This window comes from Cavia porcellus, unplaced genomic scaffold, assembly GCF_034190915.1.
Source record: "Cavia porcellus strain 051 isolate PalLab524CR breed Dunkin Hartley unplaced genomic scaffold, mCavPor4.1 scaffold_23, whole genome shotgun sequence".
NCBI classification, from domain to species: domain Eukaryota; kingdom Metazoa; phylum Chordata; class Mammalia; order Rodentia; family Caviidae; genus Cavia; species Cavia porcellus.
The window spans coordinates 3,210,360-3,229,731 of record NW_026947506.1 but is presented as its reverse complement, the minus strand read 5'-3'; the positions used below and the strand labels follow the sequence as shown (position 1 = coordinate 3,229,731).

Genomic DNA, 19,372 nt, shown 5'->3' with positions numbered 1-19,372 from the left:
CTGCCTGGATCGGCATCATCCTAATCCAGCAGTCTGGATGAGATTCAAGGCGCAGAAACAGTCTCATTTCTCTCCGTGATTGCTATTTCTGCTGCCATGAGCGGTTGCCCCCTGCCATGTGCCACCCTGCTTTGGAGCCCACCGGTGATGGAGCACACCCTCTGCAGACTGTGAGCTAAATTCACCTTTCCCTCTTTAGCTTTAGATGCTCAGTATTTGTGTCTCAGCAATGAGAAAGGTAACTAAGACAACATATATAAGAAATACATATATAAGAAATCTTTTATACTTTGACGTGTTTTTCCAAAAGCAGTGTTTTAACCACCCATAACATAATATCACAAGTGTATTGACACTGATATAACTGACAGATCTGATTTGGATTTTCCATTTTCCATTTCTGTCTTTGGTGTGTGTGTGTGTGTGTGTGTGTGTGTGTGTGTTCTGCACAGAGTATCACCGTGTAGATTACTGGTTCTCCACTGAGGTCTGGGTACTGACCCATTCCAGCATACTAACATCACCAGGACCCCCTCGCTGTCTTTATTAGTTAGACAAAATGCTCAACATCCAGGGCTAAAGGAGGAGAGGTTTATTTGGCTCGCAGTTTGTAGAGGTTTAAGTCTGTAATCAGCTGGCTGCAGGGCCAGGTGGCATGGCAGGGGGCACCACAGAGGAGGAAACAGTTCATGGTGAAGGCAGCAACACAGCAGTTAGTGAAGCAGTGAGCAGCAAGTGACCACAGCAGCCCTCTTTCTGTCCCTTACATTCTATGCAGGCTGCCCGCCTCAGGGTGGGCAGTGCCCACACCCAGAGCGATGCCAAAGCAATCAGGGGCCTGCTTTAGCAATCATGCCCTGCATCCCAGCAGCACGAACTCTGAAAAAGCCTCACCTGTGGCTGCATGAGGCTGTGGGGGACACCCAGACACAAGCCAGTGCAGGTTCCCTTTTCAATCACAGCTTCCTTCCTCTCGTTCCGTGTCCCCCATCTCTTGCTCTGCACAGCTACCAATCTGTCCTTACCCCCCAAATTTTGTTGTTTGACAAATGCTGTGTGAGAGGAACTATATACAGCATGTGGATTTCTGGGGTGGCACCCCCCATCTTATACTCTGGTGACCCGCCCAGTTGCTCTGTGCACCAATAGTCCATTCTTTGTCCAGTTACTCAGTAGTCCCTGTATTCTCGTGGCCTGGCTGTGGAGCCTTCTCCCCTCCAAAGACAGCTGCAGGGATTCCAGTTTGGCACCGTGACAGGACAGGCTGTCCAGGGACATTTGTGTGGGGATTATTGTGGGAACAGAAGCCCTCAGTTCTTTGGAAGAAATCTCCAGAAATACAATTGCACATTTCTTTTCTCAAAAAATGGGGCCAGAGCTTTAGTTCAGCGACATAAGCACCTGCTTGGCAAGTGTAAGGTCATGAGTTCAATCCCCAGTACCAAAAAATAAAATAAAATAAGAAAAGAAATAGTCTGTCTGTTACCATCAGCTGTGAGTGATGTTTACACCTCTACCAGCCCTTGATGTGGCCTCTAACTTTAAATCTAATCGTCTTTCTAGCGGTGGTGGGCTGTCTTGTTGTGGCTCAGTTAGCCTTTCCCTAAGGGCTAACGAAGTCCAGCGTCCCTGTGGGTGTTGTCCATCATCCGTGCATCCTGCTGCTGAGAGGTCTCTCTCGTGGACTTGCTCGCTTTCTAGTTGTTTTCGCTTTGGCTTCCTCCCTTCCGACACTCGCCTTCCCTCTTCTGAGCCAGGCTTTTACAGAACAGCAGTTTTTAACCCGATGCAGTCCAGCTGTGCGGCTTTTCCTTTCCTGAAGACTCACTTTGCTATCAAGTCTAAGGATACCGCCAGGCCCTATCTCAGAGGCTTCCTCTTCCGTTTCGTCCAGACCCTTTCATAGCTGACATTTGTGCTTATAGCCGGATTTCTTTTGAATTGCTTTTTCTATGACACATGGGACTTAGGTTAGCGTTCATTTGTGATGAGAAACCCGGACTGTAAACCCTTTAAACAGCGAAACGGAGGTGAAGGGTAGGAAGCCGGAGGGCTGATTCTGGGGCGATGGGGAGGCCTGGGGCGGGTGGAGAGGGGAAGACCGTGGGGGAGACGAGGAAAGATGCTTACCTCCAGGTGCAGGAGTCTCACGCCCCCTAGACGAACGCGGTGGTCAGGGATCACAGACACACACTGGTGACAAGGGCTCATTCTGAGCAGTTACTCAATTATGTGCTTTGCTCATAGGAACTCGATCACACAGTTGGTTGAAAATGTGGTTCTCTCCCCCCATTTCCTTGTTTTTCTACATTTGCGACACATTATGCATCCCAGGTCAGGCACCGAGATGTGGGCTCACTTTCGGGTCCTCTGTGTGTCCGTAGCTCTGTGCGACTGTTCTCCTGGATCTTGATGAGCATAGCTCTTCTCCTTGGGTTTTCTTTCCCCAAAGATCTAAGGTAGAATCTAAGTTCATCCGTGGGTAAGCTCAGACCCCCTGCAGTCTCCCCACCTGGCCACAGCCTCGGTTACCACCGCTGCGCACAGACGGGCGTGTCCGTGTGGGGCGTGTCTGTGTGTCCGTGCACACATGCACAGAGGCAAGCGCTTCCTCCCCACCCTCGCCACAGCGTCAAGTCAGCCAGGGCAAGACCGCGTGCATGCATGCGTCCCCCTGACGGCTGGTTTGTCCCTCTGGTGCTGCCGTCACCGCCGCGGTCCACCTAATGCCCACCTCTTACCCGGGCCTCCTCCAGTGGCCTGCACGGGTCTCCCTGCCTCCACCCTGGGCTCTGAGGAATGCTGATCTGCAAACCAGACCTCCTCAGTCTCCGTGAAGCCCCCTCGGTGTCTTCCTCCTGCCCTTCACACAACGCTGCAAACTTTAGCTGGCCTGTAGGGGAAGGTGTGGCCTGGGCCCCGCTTGCTGTCCACGCTGGGCTCAGACCAAGCACTGTTTTCCGTTTATTACTAACCCCCACCCTAGCTTCAACCGGTGTCTTCACGCTCACCTCCACAGCACCCGAGGAAGGGTGCAGCTCTCCATCCTCAGCAAACGAAGGGAAGCGCAGGGAGCAGAGGACAGAGGAGCGCTCCCTGCTCCGGGCCCTGGGCCAGGCCTCTGCCCCTCCTCCTCGGTGCCCTTGGGCCCACTACTGCCGCTCCTTCCTCCGTCTCTGTGCAGGTCAGCGAGTGGCCCGGTGGGTCCCGGCACTGGGCCGTGACATCCTCAGCAGCACTGCTTCTGTGGCAACGACGCCCGAGCCCGGGGCTTGGTCTGACTGCACCCCACTGCTGAGCCTCTAGCACCTCCAGGTCCAGGGCGGTGTCACCCCCTTCATCTTCACCGTAGGGAGGCCAACCTTTCTTCCTTGGCGAATGGAGGTAACGTCATGATAATTTTGTAGATATTTCCTAAGAACTAATGCCTAATTTCATTGGTTCCTCCGCTTTCAATTCCCAGCTAGAGCTACCTCCTCTGTAACCTTTAGTATTTCCTTCCTCTCGCTTTGGGGTTCACTTTTGCTGATGTTTTCCTAGTTTCTCAAGGAAGATGCAGGCTGCTAATCTTGGATATTTCTCTTTTTTGATACATGCTTATGGATCTGTGCCCTCTGGCACTGTTCTTGCTGTGCTCCATGGGCTTTGGAATTCTTCATTTTTACAGTCATCTCAGCATATCTCCTAACATGCACTTGCGGTTTCTCCTTTGAACCTTTGGCTATTTAGGAAACCATTGCCTGTGCTCCACTTATTCATAAATCTCTCAGATTTCTTCTTGCTCTCAATCTCTGATTGCATCCCACTGCTGGCAAAGAACACACTGGGTAATTTCCAGCCTTTTAAACTTCCTGCACAGCCCACCCTGAGGTCCATCACAGAGAACCATCCCCGTGCACTGGGGAAGAGTTGCACTCCACTGTGCGTAGAGGGAGCGATCTACATATGTCTCTTGGGCTTAGCTGGTTCTGGGTAGTCTAGTGAAATCACCAGTTTCTTTATTGATCTTCACTAGTTTTCTTCAATGGGGCACTGAAATCCAATAATTACTGCTGAATTGTTTACCTCTCTCTTCAGTTCTGTAAGTTTTTGCTTTGTCTATCTGGGGCTTTGTTGTTTGTGTATGTGTTTACTGTGGTTCTCTGTTCTTGATGAATTGATTTTTCTGTCATTATAAAATTTTCCTGGTGTTAGTAAAGATTTTTTTGCCATAAAGCCTAATTTATCTGATATGAGTATAGCTGCCCCAATTTTCTTTGGTTTCTGGGTTTTTTGTCTTTTTTCTGAGACTGAGTCTCGATATGCAGTTCGGGCTGGCCTTGAACTCACGTCGCTTCTCCTGCTGAGCCTCCCAAGTGCAGGATTACAGGCATGCCTTACCACGCCAGTTTTGTTTTCTGTTCTCATGGTGTGTGTTTTTCATCATTTTAACTTCAGTCCTCAATCCAAACTGTGTGGATTGTAGACATCTGACAGTGTACCATGTTTTGAACCCTAAGATCTCTACCTCTTGAGTTGGGTGTCAGTGAGTTTACATTTAACACATCAATAGTGCAGGATCACTGTCTTGCTTTTGCTGTTATCCTCTATATTTACTGTGACATTTTGTGCTGCCTCTGTTACTTTATTCCTTTGTGCAGAGTACATATTTTTGGTAACATTTAATACCCTTCACATATTTATACCTCTGTCTATCTACATATATTATATATGCAGATATATGCAAATTATATGTAATTTTTGTCTTTTTGAGACAGGGTCTTGCCATGTAGTTCAGGCTGGACTTGAGCTCTCACTTTGTAGCCCAGGCTGGTCTTGAATTTACAAAGATTCTCCCGCCTCAGCCGCCTGAGTGCTGAGATCACAAGTGTGCACCACCACGCCTGGCTTTATTTATTTTGAGACAGGTCTGGCCTTGGAGATTTGGCAATCCTCCTGCGTCAGCCTCCCAAGTGCGGGGATTACAGGAGTGTGCCGCCATGCCCACCTTCCTTCACTGTATTTTTACAGTTATTTTTTAGTGCTTGCCAGAAGCATTACAGTTGCCATCTAGTTTATACGAAGAACTTCAGGTTAATACCAGTTTAATCATAATAGTTTACAAATATGTGCTTCCGTAGAACTCGTTCTCTTCCCCGTCACTGTTCCGATGGCATGCAGAGCGTACCCACAGCACAGATTTACTACTACTGCGCTCGCAGTCATCTGGTAAGTCCTCGATGAGCTGCCCTTTGGAGGCTGCCGTGTTCTGCACTGTGTGTCCCACTAGTTTGAGGAACTCACATGCCGAAACCCTAACAGACAGTGCCGTGGTACTGGAGACGGGGTTAGGAGGTCGTGAGGGTGAGGGACAGCACAGCGTGTGAGGTCTTAGTCTAACAGGACTGGTGGTCTTGTAAGAACGGGAAGGGAGAAAGAGAGAGGAAAAGGGGAGAGGAAGAGCGATCATGAGGGAGGGAGAGAGAGAGAGAGACAGACAGAAACAGAGAGAGACAGAGAGAGAGAGACAGAGACAGACAGAAAGACAGAGACAGAGAGAGACAGAGACAGACAGACAGACAGAGACAGAGAGACAGAGAGACAGAGAGATAGAAACAGAGAGACAGAGAGAGACAGAGACAGAGACAGACAGACAGACAGAGACAGAGAGACAGAGAGAGACAGAGAAAGACAGAGACAGAGACAGAGACAGACAGATAGACAGAGACAGAGACAGAGAGACAGAGACACAGAGAGACAGAGAGACAGAGAGACAGACAGAGACACAGAGAGACAGAGACAGAGAGAGAAACAGACAAAGAGACAGAGACACAGAGACAGAGACAGAGAGAGAGACAGAGACAAAGAGACAGAGAGATAGAGACAGAGAGACAGAGAGACAGAGACAGAGAGAAAGAAAGACAGAGAGAGACAGAGAAATAGAGACAGAGACAGAGAGACAGAGATAGAGAGACAGAGAGACAGAGACAGAGATAGATAGACAGACAGAGAGAGAGAGACAGAGAGAGAGAGACAGAGAGACAGAGAGAGACAGAGAAACAGACAGAGAAAGACAGAGAGAGAGAGACAGAGAGATAGACAGAGAGAGACAGAGACAGAGACAGAGACAGAGAGACAGAGATAGAGAGACAGAGAGACAGAGAGAGAGACAGAGACAGAGACAGAGAGACAGATAGAGAGAGAGACAGACAGACAGAGAAAGACAGAAAGAGAGAGACAGAGAGACAGAGACAGAAACAGAGAGACAGAGAGAAAGAGAGACAGAGAGAGAGAGACAGAAAGAGACAGAGATACAGAGACAGAGAGAGAGACAGAGAGACAGAGACAGAGAGAAACAGAGACAGAGAGATACAGAGAGAGACAGAGAGACAGAGAGACAGAGACAGAGAGAGACAGAGAGACAGAGAGACAGAGAGATAGAGAGACAGAGAGACAGAGAGACAGAGAGACAGAGAGATAGAGACAGAGAGATAGAGACAGAGAGAGACAGAGAGACAGAGACAGAGAGAGAGAGAGACAGAAAGAGACAGAGAGAGACAGAGAGAGAGAGCGTGCTGAGTGAGGTAGGTGTCATTCTCTTTCTGGTGAGCAAGCCATACACAGCAAGAAGACAGCCACTTGTAAGCCAGTGAGGAAGCCTCACCAAAAAATGGAGCCTGACTGTCTTAGCACTCGGGTTTTTTTTTTTTTTTTTTTTTTGACTCTTTGAGGCGGGGTCTCCCTATGTGGTCCAGGCTGGGCTTGAGCTCACTTTGTAGCCCAGGCTGGTCTCTAACTTTGAGACTCCTCCTGCCTCAGCCTCCCAAGTGCTGGGATCACAGGCATGCGCCACCACGCCCAGCTCTAATGCCTTTTGAGCTTCCAGCTTCCTTAGCTGTAATAAAACAAATCCCGCTGCTCAGACACCTTGTCTTTGGCATTCTGCTGGCAGCCCCGCAATGTGACACACCTGCGGGCTTCGGCCGTGGATTCTGGCTCCCAAGTCGCATTCCTTGTCCCGCCTGCAGAGTCCCTCCAGTGCCTCCTGGATAGTAGGTCCTCCTGGCAAGGAGTTCTCTGGGCTTTTTTTTTTTTTTCCTAATTTTGGAATGCCTTAATTTTTATTCTGGCGGGATCATTTTGCTGGAAGCAGATGCCTTTATTGCTGGCTTCCTACAACGTCATTTCATGGTTTTCGGGCCTTCACTGTTTAGGCTGGAAAAAGTCGGCTACTCATCTAACTAAGGATACTCACTATTCGAGGAGGAACTTCTGTGAAGTTTCTCTTTCTTTGGTTGTGACGGTTTAACTATGATTTTTCAGGCCTGGATCGAGTCCATTTTTTAATATATATTTGGAACTCAGTGGGCTTGTTGAATGTGCAAGTTAGTATTTTTCTTCAATGTTACAAGGAGCCAGGCAGGATCTCTTGAGCCTGGTCTGCCTCACCAAGACCCCAGTGACCCCATGGGCCTTTTGGGTGCCCGCTGCTCCAGACCCAGGGGCACCCTTGTGATCCCCAAGCTTCCCCCAGCCAGGAGCAGTCAGCAGCCAGCTGTTACCTTCCTGCTGGCCTTGGGCAGCGGCCTCCTCCTCTCCAGGCATCTTCTGTCCTCCAAGAGACCTGCTGGTGATCGCTGGGGTTTGGAGGATGAGAATCCTGACCATAGCTTGGGAGCGTGGTGGTTTTCATTACACTGATTTCTCAACGGGTTTGTTTTTGTAACAGAGATGGAACCCAGGACCTTAAGCTTGAGTTTGCTGGGAAGACACTTTGCTGCTGAGCTAAAACCCCAGCTCTCGCAAGGTTTTTGTTGTTGTTGTTGTTGTTTTTTTCCACCTAAAACTGGGTTTTACAAGCAAGGGCACAGTGGGGCGCAGGAGAACACGGGTGCCAGGTACAGCAGGGTCACCCCGACTCTGTCACACCCAATCACTCACAGCGACACAGGAGAATGAAACTCCAAACCTACCATATGTCCAACACAAGTTATGTTCTCTAAAATCGAACTTTAGGAACAACGGAGATTAAGAGCAGAATATATTTACCGAGAGAGACAAAGCTTCTGTCAGAGAGACAGAAGGATCCCAAGCGGGTTGCCAAAGACTCTGTCTTTTCTAGGGATTTTATAGAGCAAAACCACAAAGTGAGGCGGGTCTCAGTGGGGAAAGCGGGGAACTCACAAGGTGGGCATAAGATCAATGAGATTAATCGCTCAGGTAGAACTGATTAGATTGGGGACAAACGGCCTAGCAAGTGGGCAGGCCAAACAGCAGGACTCTTCCCTTAGGGGTTGGGGTGGGAACTCCTGGCTTCCTCTAGGTGATAGAGACCTGGTTAGAATACCAGTCCTTGGATATGGGTGCATTTGTTTGATCTTTAGTCTTGAGGCCTGACCCGCAGCAGAGGCCTGTCTTCTCCAAGGCTGCAGGGTATCTGGCCTCCTGCAGGCTCCTCCCAGGGCCCAGCCCCAATTGACTGCCCAGAAGTTTTCTAACTCAGCTGCCTGGACAAGGGCAAGGGCTGGATGCGGGCCTGGCCTCCAGCATCGGACCGGGAACAAACACCGAGGCCTCTCCTGCCCCAGCCTGGAAACCAGGCTCCCCCCCACCAAGGGTCCACGCCCACGCGGGACACAGCATCGTGGGACACTGCCACCTGCTGGCGCCACAGTGCACGCGTGGGCAGCTGTCCCTTTGCAGGCCTGGACCTTTCCCGGACCCAGCTGCCAGCCAGGAGGGACCCGAGGGTCTCAGGGGGCACAAGCAGTGATGCCCAGCAGTGGAGGACTGGGAACCTGGTCTGAGCAAAAGGAACCCGAGCTGTGTCCCACGAAGGACACCAGGGATCCTAGCGATTTCACGGCCGCGGAAATACATGGGGGCGACGTCCTTGCTGCTGAATGTGTTTATTTCCGTCCGGGGAAAAGTTTTCCTTTCCCCTTTGCCCTTAAGAGAAAGCAGGGGTATAATTTAGGCGCCACCTAATTGACATTTGCTTCCTTGGTGGTTGGGCACAGCCCGTCTCTCCCCCAGGAAATGGCCCGGAGTCCTGGGGAGGGGGGGTCACAGTCCTTGCAGGTTCCTCCTCAGTGAGCACAGCTCGAGGCCCTTCCCTGGCCACCGCTGGGCCCACTCAAGTCCTGCCCGCCTGCGCTCCACGGCTGGCACTGCTGCTGCATGGCCCACGGCATCTACAGGCCCCATAGGCAGCTCCAGCCCTGGGCTCCTGGGATGGCATTGGCTCTGCCTCCTGTGTCTGGCCACCCCCCCATGCCAACCGAGCCCCAGAAACGCCTGTTCCTGCTCCCTGTCTGCCTCCATGCCCCGTGGAGCCTGGGCCTGTGCCACCCTGCCTGTCCTTCCCATCTCCCCCCTGGGGAGTGGGTCCCACTAGGACTCTGCGTCTGCCACCCCTGAGCCACTGCTGTGTGGTTTCAGGGGTGAATGCCCTGCATTAGTGTCACAACCCATGGCCCCCAGGCTCTGCAGAGGACACAGGGACACAGGGACAGAGCCACGGACAATGCTGCACACCATCACCATGGAGGAAGGCAGCTAGGCCAGGCCTCATCTTCTGACATCTGGAGGTTCAGTAATTCGTGATTTTCAAAGCTTGGCAAGTGTGTTTCTAAGTGACACGCAGGGTTGGCCTACACAAGCAGAAGGCGGCCCGACCAACGGGTGCTGGCGTCGGACTCTCAGGAAGCACGTGACAGGCAGGTCCTGCCCTGTTGCTTTGGGCTGTGGTACCATCCCTCATCTCACAGGCCGCGCACAGATGTGGGTCAGACACTTGAGTGTCTGGTGCCAGAGCATGCTTTAATAAGCAGGGTTCCGAGCGCCGGCGGCTGGGGCTGTAGTCCTGCAAGTGGACCCTGGAGCTTTTCCTCTTGCTGTGGGAGACTCCAGGCCCCATGAGGACTCGGGTTTCACAGCAACAGCTGGGTTTGCAGGAGCGTTTCCTGTGTGTCTGGATGTACACGCTCTCCTGTTCTCATCTTTGGGGTCCAGGTGGCCTGGGTGGAGAGTGGCTGTGCCAAGGTCACCCAACCTCCTTCCGCACAGCTGCATGCATGTGTGAATCTCCTGCCCAGCCGAGGGCCAGGCTCAGCTGGGGCTGGGACTGGGCCTCCTGGCTGCCCGGCGGCCTCCTGCCGTGTCTCCGGGGGGGATGAGCAGCTCAGGGTGAGGTGGGGCTCACTGGACTCAGTCCTGCTTGCTCCTCTGCATTTCGAGGCTCTGCCAAGGTCCTCTGCCCAGAGAGTAGTTGATGGCGTTGATCGTGGGCACTGTTTTGGCAATGAGCGCAGGCACCTGTGGGGCACAGAAGTCCGAGAGTGAGGGAGGTTCCAGAGCTGCTGTTCCTGCCACATCTGCAATTCCAGACCGTCCTTCCCTGTGGCCAGCAGCCATCTGTCCTCGGCTCATTCCGAAGCCCCTGGGTGGTCCCTGACTACCTGGGGACAGCGCACAACCCCGCCTGGTCACAGGGCATGCCTGTGGTCACCCTTGGCCATCTTTCCCTACCGTTCCCACCCGGTGAAGCCTCGACAGACAAACTTCATCACAGTCTGAGTATTGAAAGGAAGAGAGGAAGAGGAGCCAGGAGCTGTACCATCTGCAGTCTTGGGGACAGGGTGTGCGCGTCGGCGAGGACCGCGTAGAGATACAGGAGGGCATAGGGGCTCCAGCAGAGCAGCAGCGTCCTGGCCGGCTGACGGACGCTCACCTGGAGAGACAGCACCACAGGGACATTGCTGTGGCTGGCCGGGGCTCCGCACAGACAGGGAGGCCGGCCAGCGGTCAGCACCTCCGGGCTGCATGGGAACTCGGGACCTGACCAGCCTCCTGCCCCTTAAGGTCGTAGGACTCCTGGCCTCAGTAAGGTCATAGGACTCTGGGCCTCAGTTGCCTTTTGAGTAACATGGCCTGGTGATACTTGGCTTGCTGGGTAGCCCCACAAGGTGGGGGTGAGGTGATCACAAGCTTCCTTTCAGGGCTTAAGAGGAATCCTGAGCTCTGTGACTGTGCGCACAGAGGGCCCAGGCTGAGCCACCATGAGACTTGAGGCCCAGAGTCACCTGTGGCCGCGGCCACCTAGTGAGAGCCACCTGTGGGGTTCGTTTCCCCACTTTAGATGCTAAAGTACCACCAGTGGCCAGGAGGGGGAGCACGGCTTGCGCTTCTGTTCCAGAACGGAGTAGCCAGGGTCCTGCTCCCCGACTGGACACAACACCCGTTTCCCACTGACATGTCTCTCCTTAACAAAGAGGCAGATTTAGGTTAGAAGAGGGCATTTTCTCTTCAACCTTGGGTTTTAAACATGCTAAATTTTAAAATATTTTTCTTGAATTGTCTCTCATTCTGGTTTTTAAGAAAGTGCTTTGCCTTGACGGAGAGGTCCCTGGGGGAGAAACTGAGGTCTCAGTGGGGGGCCACGTCCTCTCCAGAAGTCACTTAGCTTGCGGTGCAGTTCTGGGGGCCGAGGTTGGTGATGTCCACTAAAGCCAGTCACAGCTGGTCATATCTCCAATAAATGTGGTGATTGCGGATCTGGACGGGGACGGGTGAACAGCGTGGGGACTCCTGGGAGGAGGGACCTTCTCCAGCATTGAGCAGGGGGCCAGGAAAGGGGCCTCAGCTTCCCCCTGGGACCTCAGGGAAACAGGGGTCCCCGGCTAACACAAACTTGCAGAGTGCATTTCTGCTTGGTAAGAGGAATGAAATGAAGCGGCGGGTCGAGGGTCATAATGCAGAGACCGCTTCCTTCTGTAGGACGGCTGCACATTTGGCTGGGGGGCCCTGGTCTGGGTTCGGCCCCGTCTCTGCCGACACTAGGCGTGCAGCTCTGTCGCCCCACTTAGCTGAGCGATCTGTGCCTCAGCCCCGCCTGTGACACAGGGGTGGCAGAGCTTTCCTTCCTCTGAGAGCGGCCACAAAGATGAAATGACGATGCACTTAGAGCGATAGTAGCATCTGTGTTTCAAAATAAATCTTTTCATGATGGTGCACACCTATAACCCCAGCGCTTGGGAGGCTGAGGCAGGAGGATTGCCATGAGTCCAGGCCAGTCTGAACTACATAGCAAGACCCTGCCTCAAATAAAATAAAACAACTTTGCTGCTTGTTAGGACTTGTTCGCCAAGTTTTCCAAGTAAAGGAAAAGTGTGTAAGAGCATATTAGTGCAGAAGTCTGCAAGTGGCCGGGAGGGCTTGTACAGAAGCACCGTTTTCTTGGACAAATGTCGCTGGTGCAGTTTCCTGCCGTGGGTGACACAGCTGTGACTGTGATTAAACTGGACATCTCCGAGCAGGTTAGAAGTCACCTTTGCAGGGCCCATTGCTTTGTCCCAAGCCTCGAAGTCTCGGGAAAACAGTGTAAGCTCATGGACCAAGGCCCTCAGGGAGCTCTACTTCCCCGGGTTCCTAGGACTGAGCCAATCTGGGCCACCCTGGTCCCTGTGCCCGGGCTGTGCCGTCCAGCTGTAGCTGCCCAGGCGCCCCTCGGGCTGAGCTGGCAATGCGGGCCCAGACGCCCCTGGTGCCCCCCATCACCTCCTGTGTGTTCCTGGGCGTCCCGTGGCCTCACCAGGGCCTCACCTGGAGACGGCTGCTCCGGGCCAGGTGTCGCTCCATGAGCTGGCAGGAGGTGACCGTGATGAAGAGCGGCACCAGGAAATTGAAGAAGGCCATGGTGAAGAGGAAACTGGTGAAGTTCCTGTGGGGTGGGGAGGGGTCAGCCTTGGGCTGGCCAGCTGCCCGCTGGGCTCCAGACACTCACAAGTGTGGCCATGCCCGGTCCCAGCTGAGCGCTGCTCTGCAGCCAGGAGCTGCGGGGTCCCCCAGAACTCGCCTTTGGGAGCCTGGGCCGAGATAAGCAGAGGCCCCTGCAGTCCAGTGCTCAGCCCTGCTGTCCTGCCTGTTTCCTAAGCCTTGAGAGCAGTACATTTTCATCTGGGAAATGGGTCTATGAGGCAGTGGAGACACCAGTGGTCTGATACAAAGGGATGTTCAAGGAGGCCCGGGGTGTGAAGATTTGTGTGGAGGCTGGGGATGACGCAGCCTGGACACTGTGTCCCTGAGGATGTCACTGAAGGGACTGCAGAACAGCTGGGGTCTCAGTGGTTATGGGAGGGTGAGAGGGCTGACCAGGGACAATGGGAGTCCCATGTCACGAAGGGAAGATTGAGCTGTCCACCAAGACGGGCAGAGGGAAGGGCTGCACTGGGCCACAGCCCGGCTGCGTGAAGGGCATGCTCAGGTGGGCAGGCCCTCGGGTCGGCTTCACCTGGGGAGCCTGTTCCTGGTGGCAGACGCTTTGTGGGTTAATGCCATGTGACAGGTGAATACAGCATGGCTCTGTGGAGGCAGGCGGGGACTGCAGCCTGTGTGGCCTCCCCAGGGGAACCCCGAGGGGTTTGCAGCCCTCTCCTCCTAGAGCCATGAGGATGGGGCAGCACAAGGACATGGCCTCCTGGATAGTGGGGACCATGGTGCACTCCAACTGGCTCAGCAGATGCCCGGGAGTCCCCAGGCAGGAAGGCACCCCAGCCTCCACGAGAGACAGTGCTCTTCCAGTCTGTTGAACTAATGGCCTGGGTCCTTCTAGAAACCAACAAAGGTGGATTTCGCTTTGCCTGAGGTGACCAGGGAAGTGGAACCTGGGGAGGTGGGCGGTAACTGTCACAGCTCACCCCAGCCGACGGCTCACAGTGTCCGGCTGCCTTCTCAGGCTCCGCCCCCCCCGGGTTCCCATCTGAGTGATGGTCCGGTCCCCGGGCAGGCTCCAGAGAGTGGGCTTTCCCACTACCAGCCTGCCAGGGCTCCATGACTTGAGGGGCTGAGTTGTCGCTAGAGGTCCACTGTTCCCCATTGACGTCGTGGGGACTCAAAGCCACAGCTGCATGGAAAGGGCCTCACGCTGCTCCCCCCGCCTCACCTGTCCCCCGTGGAATAGTCCAAGGTGCAGCAGGTCCCCAGGGGCTCATAGTCGTAACGGCCCCAGCCCAGGAGGGGCAGCGCAGCCCAGAAGGCAGAAGACAGCCACACGAAGAGCACCAGGGGCACGGCCGTGCTCCAGGTCAGCCGGCCGCCTGCGGGGCAGAGCAGGGAGAGCGGGGGTGAGGAGAGCTCAGCGGGGAGCAGCGGACTTCGGGGTCTCATGAGGAGCCCCGAGCCCAGCTTTGATTCTTGGTGCCCCTTGCAAGTTGAGGTTGCTCTGAGCCTCAGTTTCCCCACAAGGCACATGATCTTCCCTGCTACCGAGGATGCCACAAAGAACACAAGAGGCAGAGGATGGTGAGAGTCTCCCAGTAGACCGTGTGGCATCTTCTCTGGAGGATAGAGAGGAGGAGCTGTGGACGTGGGGTAGTGGAGGAGGGGGGTGCACACAACTGACCACACCCTCGGCTCCTGCTCCCTGGACACCCTGAGAATTCCACTCAGGAACTGGGGTCCCTCTCTGTGCCCCAGCAGAGGCAGCTCCCAGCGGCTTCTTGGGTGTGACCTGGCTGTCCTCCTGCCCCCTCTTCCTGGCCCTTTCTCTCCTGCAGCCTCATCCAGCCTTCCCTTGCCAAGGTTCCCTGGACCTTCACAAGGCCTTTCCCAGGCTGCGTCTCCAGCCCTGACCCCATGTTCATCATCTGTGCTCTGGGTACACGAGAGTCCAGGGCAGGAGAGGAGGAGCTCCCAAGTCCCCCAGAAGAGCAGTCTGCATCTTCCCTTGTCCGAGCCCCTGCTCCCGCACACCTGGCTCGCAGTTTGCTTGGTGGTGTCCCCTGGTGCAGACCAAGTGTCTGTGTCTCCTCAAAGCTCCTGCTGGAGCCCTGCTCCCCAGGGGATGGCGTTTGAAGGGGACACTGGCCAGCGTGGTCAGCTTCTGGTTTGCAGGTGGTCTCCTTGCTGGGTCCTCACTTGGAGGACAGAGCCATGTAAGAAGGGCCATGAGAGGGCCATCTCACCCCTCCGTGTGAGAACCCAGCCCGAAGGTGGCCGTCTGCAAACCCAGAACCTGACCGTGCTGGACCCCGATCTTGTTTCCCCGGCATCCGGAGTGGGAGGAAAAGTATCTGCTTTTTAAACCACGCATGCTACGATGTCCCTAGAGTCACCCAGGCTGCTGAAGTTGCCCTCCTCCTCTGCTCTGGATACGACAGTAACACCGTCCTTGACCGCATGCAATCTGTCCAGCATCAGAAGCAGGGAGCGGGGGTCACCTGCCCAGGGCCAGCGGTCACGGAGCAGGTGACTCAGCCCCTCTCCCTCGCCTGCCTTTGCCCTGCTCTGTTGTCTGGAGGGCTTTGGTCTGAGGCTCTGAGTGAGTGTAACCCCTCTGCTCGGAGCCAGAGAAGCCTGCAGCTATTGAGCAGGTGGTGTGTGCATGTGTGTGTGCATGAGTGTATGATACATGTGTGTGCAAGCATGAGTGTGCACGTGAGTGTGTGATGTGTGTAGATGTGTGTACATTAGAGTGTGCATGTATGACACATGTGTGCATGTGTGTGTATAAGTGTGACACATGAGTGTGATGCATGCAGGTGACGTGTGCATGCAGGAATATGTGCTGTGTGCATAAGTGTGAGATGCGTGTGTGCATTGTGATGCATGAGTGTGTGCATGTGTGTGATGTGTGTCTGTGTGCCTGAGTGCAGGCGTGCATTGTGGGATGCACGTGTGTGCATTCGTGAATGTGGACATGGTGGGAGGGGTGTGCCCAGGCCACGGGCAGAAGAGACTTTCGTGGGTGACCGATGATCATTGATCAGAACCATAAGAACAAAGCCATTGTGCGTGGGGTCGGAGCTGTGGAGCTGGGAGAGACCCCAGGAGGTTGCTTTGCCCCTGCAGCAGCCGCCTCTGGAAGCCTGGGGCCATCCTCAGTCCTGGCTCAGCCCGTACTCACGGTGGGACACAGGTGAGCCTCTCACCTCTCTGCCTCTGCTTCTTAGGGTCCAGCCAGGGGCCCTGAGGGTCCCCTGGGCACAGGGTGCATTTACACACTGGAGTGGGCAGTGTGGGTTTATGTTTTTGCTTTTCTGTGGTACTGGGACAGAACCGAGGACCTTTGCACTGAGCTATGTCTGCAGCCCTTGTAGTTTTTTTAAATTTGGAGACAGGATCTTGCTATGTTGCTAGGATGATCAGGCTTGTGATCCTCCTGCCTCAGCCTCTCACAGTGGTAGGGATGACAGGTGTGCACCACCACGCCTGGTGAAAGCATTTCTAAAATTGTAATGGGTATTAGAATTACAAGAACCTGAAGCCCCTGGAAACTACAGGAGATTTTAAAATTTTAAAAGTGAGTCACTTATTAGACAAACTCGAGGCAAAAAAGGAGTAGACAGTTCCGGCCGCGATGACGCTGATGGGGTTTGACAGCGCCACTCTGCGTCTACACTGGCAGGGCCTGCGCAGAGCTCTGCTGTCCCGGAGGCCCTGGAAGGGTGGGCTTCCAGGCCCCAGCTACACACACGCACACCCGCACACACAAGCACACATATGCACACACATGCACGCCCCGTCTGCCTCTGCACCCCATAGTGCCAGCCCACGAGCGCTTTCTCAGAATAAAACGGGGACTCTGGGTGACGAAGGTTTGCGGAGATGCCTCCTCTGTCCTGCAGGGACATCCGGTCCCTAGCCCTGGCCCTCAGCCCCGGTCCCGAAGCTGCCCCTCTGCCACCCACACCTACGTGTGCAGCACTGCTGGTGACGTCCCCAGGAGAGCGCCGCGGTGCCGCTGATGCTGGCCAGCGCCGTCGTGAAGCCCTGGAAGCCGAGAGCCTGGCAGTGTCCGGAGCCCGGCCAGTGCCTGCAGAGAACTGGCCCTCAGTATCCCACTCCCTCTAGGGCCTCCAGGCTTGGCCATGGGGGAAGAGGAGCCCCACATCCCCGGCTGGACCCAGGTTCTGTCTGTACCACCTGGGCCGATTTCTTTACACTTCTCTGTCTTGTGTGTGGCGCTCACGCAATCCTGGGACTTCCCACCGAGCGACAATCCCAGCTGTGTAAAATTATGTCTAAAGTGTGAGAAAAGGCGTCGCTAAGAAGCTAAGCTGCCAGGTGGGGTCCCAAGTTGAGATCCTCCTGTCTCAGTCTCCCAGAGCCGAGATGACAGGAATGTCCCCCTGCACCTGGTTACACACCTTTATTCTACAGGTGGGGACAGGCTCAGAGGGGAACGGGCACTGAGCCGCAGTTGCCCAGCAGATGGGGGCAATGGGACACACACCTCCGGCCCATGGCAGGAGGAGGATTCAAATGGCTTCAGACCCCAGGGACTGGCCAGGCTGAGCACTCATGCTGGGAGGGTGAAGCCTCACACCAGTGCCTCACGGCAGGAGATGTTCAGTTAACTTTAAAAAGAACAACAACGGGGCTGGGGATTTAGCTCAGCGGCAGAAGCACCTGCCTTGCAAGCACGTGGTCGTGAGTTCAATCCCCGGTACCGATTTAAAAAAACAAAACAACAACAACAAAAAGTCTTAGCTGGGCGGGGAGGAACTTGGCTCTCATCTTGGCACTATGGGAGGCTGAGGCAGGAGGACCACAGGTTCCAGTCTGGCCTGTACAACTCAGTGTCTTAGTGAGATCTTGCCTCAAATCAAACAACCGAAACAGGCTGGAGCTGGAGCTCGGTGAAAAGGCCCCATGCTGGATCTCCAGGACTGCAGACAGACAAAAGCCAGGGAGATTCGCATCTTAAGGACACCTTCGAAGGAGATGCAGGAGGACCCCGGGGCACGGCTGTCAGACACCAGCTACCTTCCTGTCTCTGTTTCCTCCGGGGCTCCCCAGGGGCAAGCACTGCTCTAAAGTCATTGCAAAGCAGCGAAGTCAGGACGTCCAGCCACCCTCGGGAACTCGGCACCCTCCACGAGGCAGGGCCCAGCACCCAGGCCAGGCCGAGGGTCCCTGGGCCCCTGCTCTCCACCCCGCCTTCTCTCTGGTGGGGTCTGAGCAACCCCCGGGGGTGCACATGTCCTTCAGGGGTGACCCGGAGTTCCAGCTCGGCCTGGGCAGGCTGCCTGCGTCCGCTCTTGGGGCCGTTTTCTCTCTGCTGGAAGAAGGGTTCTGGGCTGGCTGCACCCTGGGCACGGGAAGGGGCTGGTACCGGAGGAGGCTGGACCCGGCGGCGACCAGGGCGTTGAGGCTGAGCCCGCTGTCCGCCAGGGCCAGGCTCAGCACGAGCAGGTGGTTGGGGGTCCGCAGGGCCGGGCTCTTCCAGAAGGAGACGACAGTCAGGCCGTTAAGGCTGAGACCACAGAGCCCTGAAAGGCAGGGCGGGGGCTGGCACCGGCTGGGGCCTGGCTCATCGCTGCCCTCTAGTGACTCCTGGGGACCTGATCTCCAGGGGCCCTGGCAGGGCCCCAGAGCACAGATCTGCCTCCCCCTGGCTGGAAGTCAGAAGCCTGCGCTCTGGGCATGTCCCCACTGCTTCCAAGGTGCGAGGTGCTCCCTCTGGGACCCCCACCAGGCTCCCGACCTTGGGGTCCTCACTGACAGAGTGCAACGATGCAGGCAGCCAGGAAACAGCCCTAGGTGACAGCCTCACTCTGGGGATGAGGAGGGACTGTCCCTGCCCCGTCTGGCCTGGCTCACCTTCCAACAGCAGCACCGTCCCCACAGCCAGCACCTCCAGCTCCCCGAAGCCGGCGGGCAGGGCCTCGGACGTGGCCATCCTCAGCCTCCTCCCTGCCAGCGCCCTGGGCCTCTGCAGCCCCTGAGCCTGGCCTCTCCTTTTAAAGGGCGATTACAGGAGCAGGCCCTCTCAGGTCATGACACCAGACCCAGCTTCCTTCCCCGCCTTGGCCCCCGCGGAAGGGGCCCGTTCACCCTCACACAGCGCAGTCTTTGTGCAGCTGGGAGGGGCCAGGCTCATTCATCTCTGCCCTGTGGGGGAGGATTAAGGTCTGGGATGCACATGGCCACACGGAGGGCTGGATTGGAGGGGTTGTGTAACCACTGCGGGGAGCAGGGGCGGGAGCTGGGGGTGGAGGAGCCGGGCCTTTTAGTCCACAGCAGCCGGCACACGTGTGTGTGTGTGTGTGTGTGTGTGTGTGTGTGCGCGCGTGTGTGCGTGTGTCCACAGCATCACATGTGCATGCTGGTGAGGCTGGGGAAGGGATGAGGTCTGGGAGCCACCTGCGTTTCCAGTCTCCTACAGAACCTCTGAGGATGAAAATTTCTCCCCGCAAGCTGGTGTGGGGGGCCGTGCCCGTCACTCCCATGCCGGGAGAGGCTGAGGGGCCCTGCCCGTCACCCTCATACCTGGGGAGGCTGAGGCAGGAGGATTCCGAGTTAGACCCCAGCCTGACAAACACAGTGAATTATTGTTTAGCAAGACTGTGTCGCAAAATACAAAATAAAACGGGCAGCAGATGCCTCCCAG

General features: G+C 55.3%; 1 protein-coding gene across 1 annotated transcript; it reads right to left on the bottom strand.

The window, feature by feature from the left end:
• Positions 1-8,872: 8,872 nt before the first annotated feature.
• On the bottom strand, positions 8,873-18,760 carry Rgr (retinal G protein coupled receptor). Its single transcript, XM_003466148.4, has 7 exons — positions 18,583-18,760; positions 18,095-18,251; positions 16,674-16,792; positions 13,922-14,075; positions 12,583-12,700; positions 10,598-10,711; positions 8,873-10,296 (listed from the first exon to the last, which is right to left on the bottom strand). Exons 1-7 carry the CDS (start codon positions 18,659-18,661, stop codon positions 10,189-10,191), a joined length of 849 nt encoding a protein of 282 aa, XP_003466196.1. The 5' UTR covers positions 18,662-18,760; the 3' UTR covers positions 8,873-10,188.
• Between the last annotated feature and the right edge of the window lie 612 nt (positions 18,761-19,372).